Source organism: Oncorhynchus mykiss, chromosome 3, assembly GCF_057628025.1.
Source record: "Oncorhynchus mykiss isolate SJ-2025 chromosome 3, ASM5762802v1, whole genome shotgun sequence".
In the NCBI taxonomy this organism is placed as follows: domain Eukaryota; kingdom Metazoa; phylum Chordata; class Actinopteri; order Salmoniformes; family Salmonidae; genus Oncorhynchus; species Oncorhynchus mykiss.
This window is the reverse complement of record NC_143024.1, coordinates 31,222,899-31,236,754: the sequence shown is the minus strand read 5'-3', so window position 1 is coordinate 31,236,754 and position 13,856 is coordinate 31,222,899. Positions and strand designations below refer to the sequence as shown.

The 13,856-nt window shown below is 43.5% G+C and overlaps 2 protein-coding genes across 10 annotated transcripts; one reads left to right on the top strand and one right to left on the bottom strand.

Annotated features, from left to right (window-relative positions):
• Nucleotides 1–9: 9 nt before the first annotated feature.
• Nucleotides 10–6,705, bottom strand: LOC110512558 (INO80 complex subunit E). Of its 5 annotated transcripts, none has more exons than XM_021592879.3 (7): nt 6,381–6,705; nt 6,046–6,150; nt 5,863–5,933; nt 5,619–5,671; nt 5,386–5,447; nt 2,916–3,026; nt 10–2,139 (listed from the first exon to the last, which is right to left on the bottom strand). In XM_021592879.3, the coding sequence occupies exons 2-6, from the start codon at nt 6,106–6,108 to the stop codon at nt 3,015–3,017; spliced, it is 261 nt and encodes an 86-aa protein (XP_021448554.1). In that variant the 5' UTR covers nt 6,109–6,150; nt 6,381–6,705; the 3' UTR covers nt 10–2,139; nt 2,916–3,014. The 5 variants fall into 5 exon arrangements, with proteins under 5 accessions (XP_021448554.1, XP_090084274.1, XP_036827251.2 ...); XM_090228148.1 differs by having other exon boundaries at nt 2,916–3,028; nt 5,395–5,447; nt 6,381–6,518; XM_036971356.2 differs by having other exon boundaries at nt 6,046–6,147; nt 6,381–6,453.
• A 1,500-nt stretch (nt 6,706–8,205) lies between these two features.
• LOC110512516 (zinc-binding protein A33) lies at nt 8,206–13,680 on the top strand. 5 transcript variants are annotated; one of them, XM_021592859.3, is made up of 7 exons: nt 8,206–8,331; nt 8,807–8,934; nt 9,293–9,388; nt 9,756–9,989; nt 11,875–11,897; nt 12,261–12,376; nt 12,600–13,680. In XM_021592859.3, the coding sequence occupies exons 1-7, from the start codon at nt 8,319–8,321 to the stop codon at nt 13,166–13,168; spliced, it is 1,179 nt and encodes a 392-aa protein (XP_021448534.2). In that variant the 5' UTR covers nt 8,206–8,318; the 3' UTR covers nt 13,169–13,680. The 5 variants fall into 5 exon arrangements, with proteins under 5 accessions (XP_021448534.2, XP_021448542.2, XP_021448538.2 ...); XM_021592867.3 differs by having other exon boundaries at nt 8,206–8,386; XM_021592863.3 differs by having other exon boundaries at nt 8,211–8,331; nt 8,858–8,934.
• Nucleotides 13,681–13,856: the final 176 nt, after the last annotated feature.

Here is a 13,856-nt window from a genome sequence, read left to right as displayed (position 1 = left end):
ACAGTCATCTGAAATGTTACCACTTTAATGCAATTTCATTTTTTTAAAGTCATTGGTAGTAAACATAACATCTCCATTATCTCACTGCACACTGCCCTAACCCATCTGGACAAGAGGAATACCTATGTGAGAATGCTGTTCATCGACTACAGCTCGGCATTCAACACCATAGTACCCTCCAAGCTCGTCATCAAGCTCGAGACCCTGGGTCTCGACCCCGCCCTGTGCAACTGGGTACTGGACTTCCTGACGGGCCGCCCCCAGGTGGTGAGGGTAGGCAACAACACCTCCACCCCGCTGATCCTCAACACTGGGGCCCCACAAGGGTGCGTTCTGAGCCCTCTCCTGTACTCCCTGTTCACCCACGACTGTGTGGCCACGCACGCCTCCAACTCAATCATCAAGTTTGCGGACGACACAACAGTGGTAGGCTTGATTACCAACAACGACAAGACGGCCTACAGGGAGGAGGTGAGGGCCCTCGGAGTGTGGTGTCAGGAAAATAACTCAACGTCAACAAAACTAAGGAGATGATTGTGGACTTCAGGAAACAGCAGAGGGAACACCCCCCTATCCACATCGATGGAACAGTAGTGGAGAGGGTAGCAAGTTTTAAGTTCCTCGGCATACACATCACAGACAAACTGAATTGGTCCACTCACACAGACAGCATCGTGAAGAAGGCGCAGCAGCGCCTCTTCAACCTCAGGAGGCTGAAGAAATTTGGTTTGTCACCAAAAGCACTCACAAACTTCTACAGATGCACAATCGAGAGCATCCTGGCGGGCTGTATCACCGCCTGGTACGGCAACTGCTCCGCCCACAACCGTAAGGCTCTCCAGAGGGTAGTGAGGTCTGCACAACGCATCACCGGGGGCAAACTACCTGCCCTCCAGGACACCTACACCACCCGATGTTACAGGAAGGCCATAAAGATCATCAAGGACATCAACCACCTGAGCCACTGCCTGTTCACCCCGCTATCATCCAGAAGGCGAGGTCAGTACAGGTGCATCAAAGCTGGGACCGGGAGACTGAAAAACAGCTTCTATCTCAAGGCCATCAGACTGTTAAACAGCCACCACTAACATTGAGTGGCTGCTGCCAACACACTGACACTGACACTGACTCAACTCCAGCCACTTTAATAATGGGAATTGATGGGAAATGATGTAAATATATCACTAGCCACTTTAAACAATGCTACCTTATATAATGTTACTTACCCTACATTATTCATCTCATATGCATACGTATATACTGTACTCTATATCATCGACTGCATCCTTATGTAATACATGTATCACTAGCCACTTTAACTATGCCACTTTGTTTACATACTCACCTCATGTATATACTGTACTCGATACCATCTACTGTATCCTGCCTATGCTGCTCTGTACCATCACTCATTCATATATCCTTATGTACATATTCTTTATCCCCTTACACTGTGTATAAGACAGTAGTTTTGGAATTGTTAGTTAGATTACTTGTTGGTTATTACTGCATTGTCGGAACTAGAAGCACAAGCATTTCGCTACACTCGCATTAACATCTGCTAACCATGTGTATGTGACAAATGTGACAAATAACATTTTATTTGATCTCCAACAGAAAATTCAAAATTTGACAGTTTCCTATAAAAAGGTAGGTGCTACATGTAAGCAGTCCTGTAGCTGTCCATGCTGTCAATACCATTTCTTCCATGACTTGTATTACAGTAGAAGGCAGTAAAATGACATTAAAGGAGCCAATTAGTAACATTATTATGACAGGTCACATTGCTTAGAGAGAGATATTGTTGCAGTAACCTGAAGGTCCACTGGGGGGAGCTTGGCTAAGCATTTGACAGTGGGAGGGGTTGAATCCACAGACTCACATTATGGTCTTACACACTCTTTCAAACAATCCTTTACACACACACACACTTCACTCGTTGGGGATATCAATGACAAGGTCAGCCTCTTCTCCTTCCCCCCTGTTGTCGTCTCCTCTGTCTGAGTCTCCGTCGCTCTCTCCCTCTTCCTCCGCCGTGTCTCCACTCAGCATCTGCCTGGGCACCCAGTTGAACGAGGCGCTGGATGTGGGAGGGGCAGTCGGGCCCGCTGGGAAGTTGGCTGCTAAAGGGGCCACCACCTAAGTGGAGGGAGGTAAAAGAAATATGGAATTAGAGATGCAATGGAGAAAGAGGGATAGATGACTTGGACTTGAGTCCCAAATGACACCCCATTTCCTTTATAGTGCACTACTTTTGACCAGAGCTCTATGGCGTAGGAATATGGTTCCATCTGGGATGTGGTTTGTCTACTGAGGAAGAATAACCCTTTAAATGAATGGTCAGGAATTGAAAATGAAAAGAGTCCAGGATATTATGGTAGTACATTACTTCATTGATGATGTACCAATGTTATGGACCTTCCTATAGCCTACTGTAGGCCTGCACCTAACCTGTCATATGTAGTGCAGTTATACTGTAGAAACACCCTCTTCTAGACCCTAACTCAATAGTCTGTTCCCTCATCTGTGATCTCCTCCTCCTCCCCTTCCCTGATGTCTCTTTCTTGTGTTTGGGCACCTTTATCTCTTTCTTCATTCTCTCAGCTGGTGGAGCCAAATACTCTGGTGGGAAGGGCAACATCTCTCTCTCTCTCTCTCTCACACACACACACACACACACACACTATCCAAAACAAACACACACACACATTGTAGGTACAGCCCCGAAAAATCAAACATGATAGATAGCAAAAGATACAGTAAACATATAATAAAACAATATAAAAACAATTAATAATGCCCCAAATCAAAACAGTGATTATCATCGGTAATGAGAAAACAATAATGGCAACAATCAATGATGCTCTAGTTATTGATTGTATAGATTCAGTGAGGTGAACGTGATCATAACTCACTGTGTTGAGGTAGGGGTACTGACGGACGACTGGAGAGGGTTCACTCCAGAACGAGAGAGGAGAGAGAGATGGGAGGATGAAGGAAGGCCTACACCTGGGCTACTTCTTCTCCTGAGAGTTCACAAGAGAGACAGTTGAATAAATGTATTTATTTCACCTTTATTTAACCAGGCCAGGCAGTGTGACACAAACAACACAAAGTTACACATAGGATAAACAAACATACAGTCAATAACACAATAGAATAATCTATGTACAGTGTGTACAAATGTAGAAGAGTAAGGAGGTAAAGCAATAAATAGGCCATAGAGGCTAAATAATTACAATTTAGCATTAACACTGGAGTGATAGATGTGCAAGTAGAAATACTGGTGTGCAAAAGATCAAGAGGATAATTAACAATATGGGGATGAGGTAGTTGGGTGGGCTATTTACAGATTGGCTGTGTACAGGTGCAGTGATCGGTAAGCTGCTCTGGCAGCTGATGCTCAAAATTAGAGAGGGAGATTTAAGCCTCCAGCTTCAGTGATTTTTGCAATTCGTTCCAGTCATTGGCAGCAGAGAACTGGAAGGAAAGGCAGCCAAAGTAAGTGTTGGCTTTGGGGATGTCCAGTGAAATATACCTGCTGGAGCACGTGCTACGAGTGGGTGCTGCTATGGTGACCAGTGAGCTGAGATAAGGCAGGGCTTTACCTAGCAAATACTTATAGATGGCCTGGAGCCAGCGGGTTTGACGATGAATATGTAGTGAGGGCCAGCCAACGAGAGCATGCAGGTCGCAGTGGTAGGTAGTATATGGGGCTTTGGTGACAAAACGGATGGCACTGTGATAGACTACATCCAGTTGCTGAGGAGAGTGTTGGAGACTATTTTGTAAATGACATCGCCGAAGTCAAGGATGGGTAGGATAGTCAATTTTACGAGGGTATGTTTGGCAGCATGAGTGAAGGAGGCTCTGTTGCAAAATAAGAAGCCAATTCTAGATTTAATTTTGGATTGGATATGCTTAATGTGAGTCTGGAAGGAGAGTTTACAGTCTAACCAGACACCTAGGTATTTGTAGTTGTCCACATATTCTAGGTCAGAACTGTCCAGAGTAGTGATGCTAGATAGGTGGGCAGGTGTGGGAAACAAGGGATTGAAGAGCATGCATTTAGTTTTACTAGCATTTAAAAGCAGTTGGAGGCCATGGTAGGAGGTTTCTATGGCATTGAAGCTTGTTTGGAGATATGTTAACACAGTGTCCAAAGAAGGATATACAGAATGGTGTCGTCTGCGTAGAGGTGGATCAGAGAACCACCAGCAGCAAGAGCAACATCATTGATATATACAGAGAAAAGACTCTGTGGCACCCCCATAGACTGCTAGAGATCCCTCCGATTTGACACACTGAACTCCATCTGAGAAGTAGTTGGTGAACCAGGCGAGGCAGTCATTTGAGAAACCAAGGCTACTGAGTCTGCCGATAAGAATGCGGTGATTGACAGAGTCGAAAGCCTTGGCCAGGTCGATGAAGGCGGCTGCACAGTACTGTCTTTTATTGATGGCGGTTATGATATCGTTTAGGACTTTGAGCGTGGCTGAGGTGCACCCATGACCAGCTCGGAAACCAGATTGCATAGTGGAGAAGGTACGGTGGGATACGAAATGGTCGGTGCTCTGTTTGTTAACTTGGCTTTCGAAGATTTTAGAAAGGCAGGGCAGGATGGATATAGGTATAATACAGTTTGGGTCTAGAGTGTCTTCCCCTTTGAAGAGGGGGATGACCGCGGCAGATTTACAATCTTTGGGGAACTCAGACGATACAAAAGAGGTTGAACAGGCTAGTAATAGGGGTTGCAATAATTTTAGAAAGAGAGGGTCCAGATTGTCTAGCCCAGCTGATTTATAAGGATTCAGATTTTGCAGCTCTTTCAGAACATCAGCTGTCTGAATTTGGGTGAAGGAGAAGTGGGGCGGGGCTTGGGCAAGTTGCTGCAGGGGGTGCTGAGCTGTTGGCCGGGGTAGGTGGAAGCCAGGTGGAAAGCATGGCCAGCCGTAGAAAAATGCTTATTGAAAGTATCGATTATCGTAGATTTATCAGTGGTGACAGTGTTTCCTAGCCTCAGTGCAGTGGGCAGCTGGGAGGATGTGCTCTTATTCTCCATGGACTTTACAGTGTCCAAAAACTTTTTGGGACACTGTGCTACAGGATTCAAATTTCTGCTAGCCTTAGCTTTCCTAACTGACTGAGTATATTGGTTCCTGACTTCCCTGAAAAGTTGCTTGTCGCGGGGGCTATTCGATGCTAATGCAGAACGCCACAGGATGTTTTTGTGATGGTCAAGGGCAGTCAGATCTGGGGTGAACCAAGGGCTATATCTGTTCTTAAATAGTGAGATAGTGAGAATGGCAAAGATGGAGAGAGTGCAGTAATAGAAAGAGTGCAATTTGAAATATTGTCTGTGTTGCTGGCATGCTGCATCCCCACTTCTTTCCTCCGTCTCTCTCCCTCTCCTTCGCTGTTCTCAGAAGAGGCAGTGGCATCAGAATCTGAAACACAGCATGACAATCAGACACTGTACATCAACATACTAACATGATCCATACTGAAAATAATCCATAGCAAGGCAGGTAACTGCCTGATCAGTATTGGTTGAGCTATGAAGAAAAGAACAGATATCGTGGAGAAGTAAACATTGAGACTTGGTGCTTAAGACCTACCTGAGGAGTCCTCGTCCACCCGCTCGTATTGTAACAATCGGTCCAACAGAAAACTGCAAGAGAAGGGAATAGAAGCCCAGGAAAGACCATTTTTAACTTTGAACATGCTTGTACAGTATGTGTACACACTCAACAGGGGTGTATTTATTAGTATCACATCGTAGTAACAGGTTTTGCTATAGTGTGACAAATAAATACACCCCATCTGTCCAAACAAAACAAACTTGTAGATTCACCCACCCACCTTTTATCTCTGGACACTCTGAGCAGCTTCTTCTGGGATCTTCTGAGCTCTTCCTGAAAACACTCCTGCTCCTAATCGGAGACAAGTAGCGAAGACAACTCTGTAAATTACAGTTCCTTGGCTAATAGGTGTTATAATAATAATAGCACGTCATTGACAATTGGATGAAGCATTAATACTCACATAAACCATGAATTTCAATTTGCGTTTGAGATTTGTGTAGTTCTGCTTGTAGTCCACCTCCATATCGGCATTTCTGACGCTGTGGTTGAACCGTCAGTGGACCTGCTATACCGGTAGGGAAATTGTTAGTGTCGTGGTTATGTTAGCTATATAACAGCAGCTTGTTGGCTAGCTCACTGCTAGCCTTTCCAGTGCATTATCGTTGTTTTTTTTAAGTATTTAGCTGGAAGCAGAAGAACAGCAATTGAAAACGCTTGCAAGTAGGATAATAAGGAGACGAAACCATGTCATTATAAAGTCAAATAGCTTGAATTAATATGAAAAATCCTTCATACCTCTCGTTTGAATGAATATGTACGACGTGCTCTTTGTTTACGTCTGTTCTTCTTCTTCGTTCGGATTTGGTTGTCAGTTCGCGTATACCGCCATCTACTGTACTGGCGTGTGAGGCCATTCACGGGCTACCTACATTACATTCTCGAGTCTACTTTCGTGTTTTGTATATGTGTGTGTGTGTGTGTGTGTGTGTGTGTGTGTGTGTGTGTGTGTGTGTGTGTGTGTGTGTGTGCGCGCCATTCTTCTTTTTTAAATTTGTATTGGCGGATTGCAACCAACTGAAATGTGCATACACCCCCACCTACTGTACCGGATTGTGAGACTGGGCACAACCTCCCTATTGCGTATTTCTCATGTATTTGTCTTTTCAACCCTTGTATTGCCGCCTACTGGAGTGTGAATTCCTTACACTTTATGATGCAAAGGGGAAGAGAAAAGGATGGGGAAAAGGGACGTAAAATGACCTTACACACTAACCCTACAGTTGCACCCATTAAAACCTCACCTCACCACTAGTTGGGAGTCATTTTCAAGTTCTGGAAGTGACATTTAAAACAGTTGGCGGGGTCAGACATAGAGCCAGAATGAAGGAAAATAATCTAACCCCTGCAATGGTCACATAAATAATATACGTAAACGAGGGATCTTGGCTATTTTATGGAGAGTGAGAGCTAGTCATACCCATGAACAATAGGCCTTATCAACCAATGATTATGGCCCAAACAAGATGACCTTGAATACAGAAATATATGGGATACAAAAGCAGCCGCATTTCCTATAGAGAATTGTTCTGTTGCCTATTACAACAAGTGAATCATGTTCAGTGTGTGCACCTCTGCATGTGAGTAATATTCATAATAATGCATTGTCCTAGTGTTCTGTATTCTCTCCACCCACAGTACTGGAGTAGACTACAGTAGTTTGGTTTATGGCGCTGAAGGTGCAGCTTGCTCACTTCAGCAGAGCACACAGCAGTCACATCGTCAGGACCCAGGACAATGAATTATAGATGAGGAACATTCCAGAGATGAGTCATGCTACCTCTGCACACACACAGCCAACCAGCCAGGCTGTGTGTGTGTGCATGTGTGCATGCGTGTGAGTGTATTAGAATGGGAGAATGCTAGAGGGAGAGAGGAAGGCAAGGAGAGAGTGTGTGTATGCCTACGTGTGTGTGTGTGTGTGTGTGTGTGTGTGTGTGTGTGTGTGTGTGTGTGTGTGTGTGTGTGTGTGTGTGTGTGTGTGTGTGTGTGTGTGTGTGTGTGTGTGTGTGTGTGTGTGTGTGTGTTTGTCTCTGAGGGGGAGAATATTGCTAGAGAAAATGCTAACTGCTTGCTTTTATACCAGTGCTCCCCACACTGTTTTCTTTATGTCAGGAGGAGAAGGAAGAACAGATGGAAACTGACCTCAGTTAGTCCGACATCTACCAATATTTATGTTCAGTTTTAACACCAACATTTTATTGTTTACAGTTGTCATACTGCCCTCTCCATACGCCCTAGATACGTTAGTACGAAAACAACATAGGCCTACCAAAATAAATACACAGCCTCTCTCTCCTATCCCTTCCAGGCAAACCCCTCCCTATTTTTTATTTTACCTTTATTTAACCAGGCAAGTCAGAACAAATTCTCATTTTCAATGACGGCCTAACAGTGGGTTAACTGCCTGTGAAAAATGATATCCCCCTACATCCTGACCCACTGCCTGATTCTATCCCCTGACCGATTCCCTCTTTTGTTTCCAGAATGACAACAGCAGACAGAAATAGAATCTTCTCCACCGTGCAATGCCATAAATCGCTGCTGCCTGCCTGCCCATCCTGGCCAGCAGCTGTGGCTCCCTCCTTCTTTCCCTCCCTCCCTTTCTCCTCAGTGCTAATGGACGCTAGTCTTCAGCCAAGCTGCATGTAGAGAGAGGGAGAAGGCTACTGTCGGATGGTGTTTGATGGTGACCCTTGTCTGTTTAATTGTTTCTAGATAAATCTCCATTTGACTGGTTGGATGTATGTATGACTCATTCTCTCTTCATGCTAATTGTTTTGATGACCTCAGAGAGGGTATCTCTTCCTATTGGTTTCTCTCTCCATATCTGCTCTCTGTCTATCTGTCTCTCCCTATCTCTCTCTGTCTATCTGTGTCTCTCTCTGTCTATCTGTCTCGCTCTCTGTGTATCTCTCTGTCTATCTGTCTCTCTCTCTGTATCTCTCTGTCTGTCTGTCTCGCTCTCTGTGTATCTTTCTTTCTCTCTGTGTATCTCTCTTTCTCTCTGTGTATCTCTCTTTCTCTCTGTGTATCTCTCTTTCTCTCTGTGTATCTCTTTCGTTCTCTCTAATTTATAATTTTCTCTTGTCCTTCAATTCTCTGTCACTGTCCCTCCCTCTTTCATCTTTACTCTGTCCCTCTCTTTTATTACACCTCTTTAGTTCCCTCTTTTCATTGCCAAGAGTCCCTTGTTTGCTTTCCCGTCTTGTTAGGAGAAATTGGAATGTACAAAAATCACATAAAAGATACGAACAACAACTACAATAAAAGCCTTCTCCCTGACCACAAGGTAAGCTGCACAGTTTATCATTTCACCCTTGGGTTTATGTCTAAAGGGAAGTCAGCCAACAGAACGTTTAATTCATTATGAAAGAGGTTGTGTTTGGGAAAAGGCTCTCCCATAAAATCTAATAGGCTGTATCGACGGGACATTTTTTAAGTACATTTTCAATGGTACAACAAAATCACGTTCAAGAAACAAATGACTTCTAAACTCATAGGAGAAACGATTATCTAAATACATGCATGCAAACTTACTCTTTAGTTAAATAACTTAAGTCACTATTCTGTCACTATTTGACATTGTTCTTCTGCCTGTTTTTCCGTTCTCTCCTCTCCCCTCATGTTTGTCTGTGTGCGTGTTACAGGAGAAGCTGATCCAGGCTATTAAAAGAATAAAGCATGAGGTAGACGAGTGCTGGGAGGCAGAGAGAGAGACGTACATATGGTCTCTTGGTGTAGAGGTACGATGCTGGCTGCCAATGCATCATTTACCACTGTCATTTTCTTTTCATGGCTTATTCCTTTGATTATTTCATTCAACCCTGAATATGATCATCTGTGAATGTATTAGTGTGTCAGTAATATTAAAAGCAATTTGACTGATAAGGGTGAGAAATGTTATCCAGCAACATTATGATGAGTATTTTGTAGTATTTACATATTTAGCATTAAAATTAACATACTGTAACTGATGCGTGTTGGCTAAAGCTGAAAAATCTGTCTCTCCCAACCAGGCTAGTATCCTTCTACTACCCACTATGTAGTAACAAAACATAGTAAAACCTACTACACAAAAGAGTAAAGTCTGTCTCTGTATCTATCTCTCAGAGATGTTTTGATAATCTGGAACGGGAGGTGCGAGCTGAGTTCCAGAACCTCCATCGCTTCCTGGACGAAGAGGAGACCATGGACATGGAGCGACTGAAGAAGGAGAAAGAGAAGAGGGTGAAGCTGCTTAGGGAGAGAGAGAAGAAGATCGCCATGCAGGGAAGAGATCTAGAGAGAGGCATTGCCACGCTCAACAACAAACTGGCCGAGGAAGACAGTCCCAAACTGCTCAAAGTGAGTGAGTTAGGGTGTTCAGGCTATTGTTCTAGCACTGCACCTCTACACTGTAAAAAGAGGGATGGCACTGTTGTTTATCTGAAGTGATTTTAAAAAATGGTATGATCCTAAATTAATATTTGGTTCGTTCAACCTATTCTATTCAATTTGCCTGAAATCAAATAATGAATTTGACAGATCAATGTGATTTTTTTAATTGAATGAAAGCTTCTAAATTGCTTTCAACACCTCATGGGCATCAATGTTGCATAGTGGTGAGAGCAATGTAGCAGTGGCAGCCTATCAGAATTGTTGGAGGCATGGCCTATTGGGGGCGTGGCTTTCTGTTTGTTATTTTTGGCCACCTGTGGGAATGAATGTCATTCCTGGTAATGTGTTCTGTTTTTTTAATGATTATATATTTACTGCCAGCACTGGAACTTAAATGATATCTGCTTAAGAACTGTGATACTAAAGTGCATGGAAAGGTGTCTATTGATGAGATGGTTACCATTTGGTTACAATATCGTAACCAGTTAATGTGAAAATATTATGTAAAGAAAGTGTTCGGATGAATTATTTCATGTTATGGAACCAATTTAATATCTTGATTAACAGGAAATGTATTTAATTAGGATAGGTAATTCCAGAGTGAAAAATCTACTTAGTACAACATGAACAAAAGTAGTTCTACTGTATATACACTGAGTGTACAAAACATTAAGAACACCATGTCCATGTCTCAATTATCTCAAGGCTTAAAAATCCTTCTTTAAACAGTCTTCTCCCCTTCATCTACACTGACTGAAGTGGATTTAACATGTGACATCAATAAGGGATCGTAGCTTTCACCTGGATTAATCTGGTCAGTCTATGTCATGGAAATAGCAGATGTTCTTAACGTTTTGTGTATTAGTTTGCATTTATGTTATTTTTAGGTTTAACCAAAGGTTTAATCCCACAGCACCCCCTTGCAACCCCTCCTCGCACCTCCCCTCACCCCCAAAAAATAGCTTTTTGGGAACTAACACTTCACTTTCCCTCTTACTAGCTCTGCCTGCTGATAACTTTAATGAGGACAAATGTACTTACTATGACTGTGATATGTAGTTGTCCCACCTAGCTATCTTTAGATGAATGCACTAACTATAAATCGCTCTGGATAACAGCGTCTGCTAAATTACTAAAATGTTCATGTAAATCTAGTGCAGGGCTGGAACTAAAGCCTGCACACTGCAGTAGCCCTCCATGAGGAGAGTTGGCCAACATCAATGATTACAAGATGAGACACACTGTCATAATTGTTTATGACAACTCATGTCATTATTACGACCACCGTCCAGGTCTTATGATGAAAGTCCGGAGAGCAAAGTGTTACAGAAAATGTGATGAATGGCAGGAGGGAGGGAGTGATTTGGGGAGGGTCAGGGGAATGAGAAGCTTGGAGTACCTCCACAGAATCTACTGGATGCTGCTTTCAGCTTCCACAACAGCTAGCCTACGCTGACATTGATTGCAGTCCTCAAGGACCACCGTGTCAGCTTATTGCCTTCTCTTCTGGCACTAATTTGATCAATTATCGGCTAAAGAGTCTACTTGCCTGCTTTTGCAGGTCTAAATCAATTTCTCATTAAAAGGTTTGTGGACAAAAAGCAACACACAGTGCAGTCCTGGAGGACTAGCTGAGGTTTGGCACCAAACAATGATTGAAAGAGAATATGAACTGCATATTGAGTTGACAAGGGCACAATTTTCATTTGTTTTCTGATGGAAAACAAATTGAATATACATTTTTATTGGGCACCTTTATCAATGGAACAAATACACTGTTATGTGCTATGTTGTTTTTGAGTGCTTTAAGTCTTTCACTACTGTTATGACCATTCCTTTTTTCTCTCTGAAGGAGATTCAAGACCTCTTGAAAAGGCAAGTGTTTATATTTCATTATTTAACTGATTATGACTCCGTCTATTTCTCGTGTCACAAATCACTCCCTTCTCCTGATCGCCCATAATCTCTCACCTTGCAACTTCGGCATCTCATTGTCTCTCTCTCTCTCTCTCTCTCTCTCTCTCTTTCTCTCTCTCTCTCACATCCCCCTTTTTCTTCTCTTCACTCGTTCTATCTTCTCCTTCTCTCTTTGGCATTCCACTTTCTTTCTTCACTCTCTCTACCCTCTCTTTCTCACTCATTTCCCAATCGTTTCCATTCACATTCTTTTCGTTCCCTTTCTCATCCATCTTTGCACTCCTCCTCCCCTGCACCTCTCCCTCTCTCATCCCCCCGCAGGTCCCAGGTGGCTTTCATACCCCCTCCGCAGGTGGATGTGGAGGTGCGATCAGCACACTTTGTGGGGCCCATCCAGTACAGGATATGGAAACACATGAAGAGCTGCCTGTACCCAAGTAATGAACATCATATCATTCTGTGACATTAGTATTGTTATAGTATTGTTTGTTATAAAATGTGTATAATGCTGAATTTAAGAGATTACGCCTTCTAGTGACGTAGTGCTAATGTACAAGTATATGTTTTTTTACATTCCTACTTAAAGGGATCCACTTACACATACAGTATACCATTAGACAATTCTAGATTACAACAACTCACCTGAGCCCCCCCTCCCAGATATCACTGAAGTGACCTTTGACCCAGAGACAGCCCACCCCCTCCTCACCCTCTCCCCCAGCTGCACTTCTGTGTGGTTCGAGGAGGACAAAGTTATCCCCAAGGCCTCAGAGGAGGAGCAGCCCCCGAACCCCCGCTGCTTCCACTACTACTACAGTGTCATGGGCCGAGAAGGTTTCATCACCGGACGCCATTACTGGGAGGTGGAGGTGGGCCGCAAGACAGCATGGCGGCTGGGTGTGGCCAGGGAGGACGTCCACCGGGGGGAGATGGACTCCAGCGGGACCAGTAACGGTCTCTGGACCCTATCCCTGAAGGGAGGGGCCATCTTGGCCTGTACAGACCCCAAACCCACCAAGGTCCCGGTGTCCATCAGGCCCGTCCGGATCGGAGTGTTCTTAGACTGTGAGAAGGAGGAAGTAGCGTTCTATAACGCTGTTACCATGACGCCGCTGTACACATTCTCCATGGAAACGGTGTTCGTTCCGCTGATCCCCTTCTATAACCCGTGTGACACGGACAATGGGAGGAACCTGGGTCCCCTAAACCTCTTCAGCCCCTCTATATGAGAGTACAGAGAACCAAGGAGAACCAAGGTTGCACTGGAGTATATTTCGTTTGGGGATGCGGTGGAAGGATAGAGAGAATTTGTAAATGGTTTGTTTTATACAGTGTGTGTTTCTGGTATAATTTCATAGCTGGCTGGAAGTATGATGTAAATTGTATCAGTTAAAAAATCCAATGAGTTTATGATATGCATTTACATTTTACCAGGGAAGGCTGGTGTGAGGAGCTATAGGAGGATGGGCTAATTGCAATGGAATGGAATCAATGGAACGGAGTCAACGAGGTTTCCATATGTTTGATGTGTTTGATACTGTTCAATTTATTCCATTCCACCCAATACAATGAGCCCATCCTCCCACACGCCTCCACTGACATGTACCTAACCAGCTCTATGGTATAGCACTATCAATTCATGTTTATGCCATTGCGTTCAGTTGTTTGCATTGTGGTTTTAATATTGACATTTTATTGGCATTAAATACACAAATAAATAGGTAAACAATTTAACACAAAACCTTGGTCTGTGCTTATAACACCAGAATGTGATATTTTTGTCATATTGTCACATAATAGGTTATGAATGTAGAAAAACCAGACTAAGGTATCGAAAACAAGTCCCAAAAATGAGCAAAGGCCAAATGCCAGTATCCTAGTGGGGGTAGATACCACGGGGCCTCAGGACTTAACAGG

Coding starts and splice junctions, on each gene's coding strand:
- LOC110512516 (XM_021592859.3), top strand. Junction 11,898..12,260: donor ATTCAAGACCTCTTGAAAAG/GCAAGTGTTTAT, acceptor ATCCCCCCGCAG/GTCCCAGGTGGCTTTCATAC. Junction 12,377..12,599: donor GAAGAGCTGCCTGTACCCAA/GTAATGAACATC, acceptor CCCCCCTCCCAG/ATATCACTGAAGTGACCTTT.
- LOC110512558 (XM_021592869.3), bottom strand. CDS start 6,108: ATGGAGGTGGACTACAAGCAGAACTACACAAATCTCAAACGCAAATTG. Junction 5,934..6,045: donor AATTGAAATTCATGGTTTAT/GTGAGTATTAAT, acceptor GTCTCCGATTAG/GAGCAGGAGTGTTTTCAGGA. Junction 5,672..5,862: donor AGAGTGTCCAGAGATAAAAG/GTGGGTGGGTGA, acceptor CTTCTCTTGCAG/TTTTCTGTTGGACCGATTGT.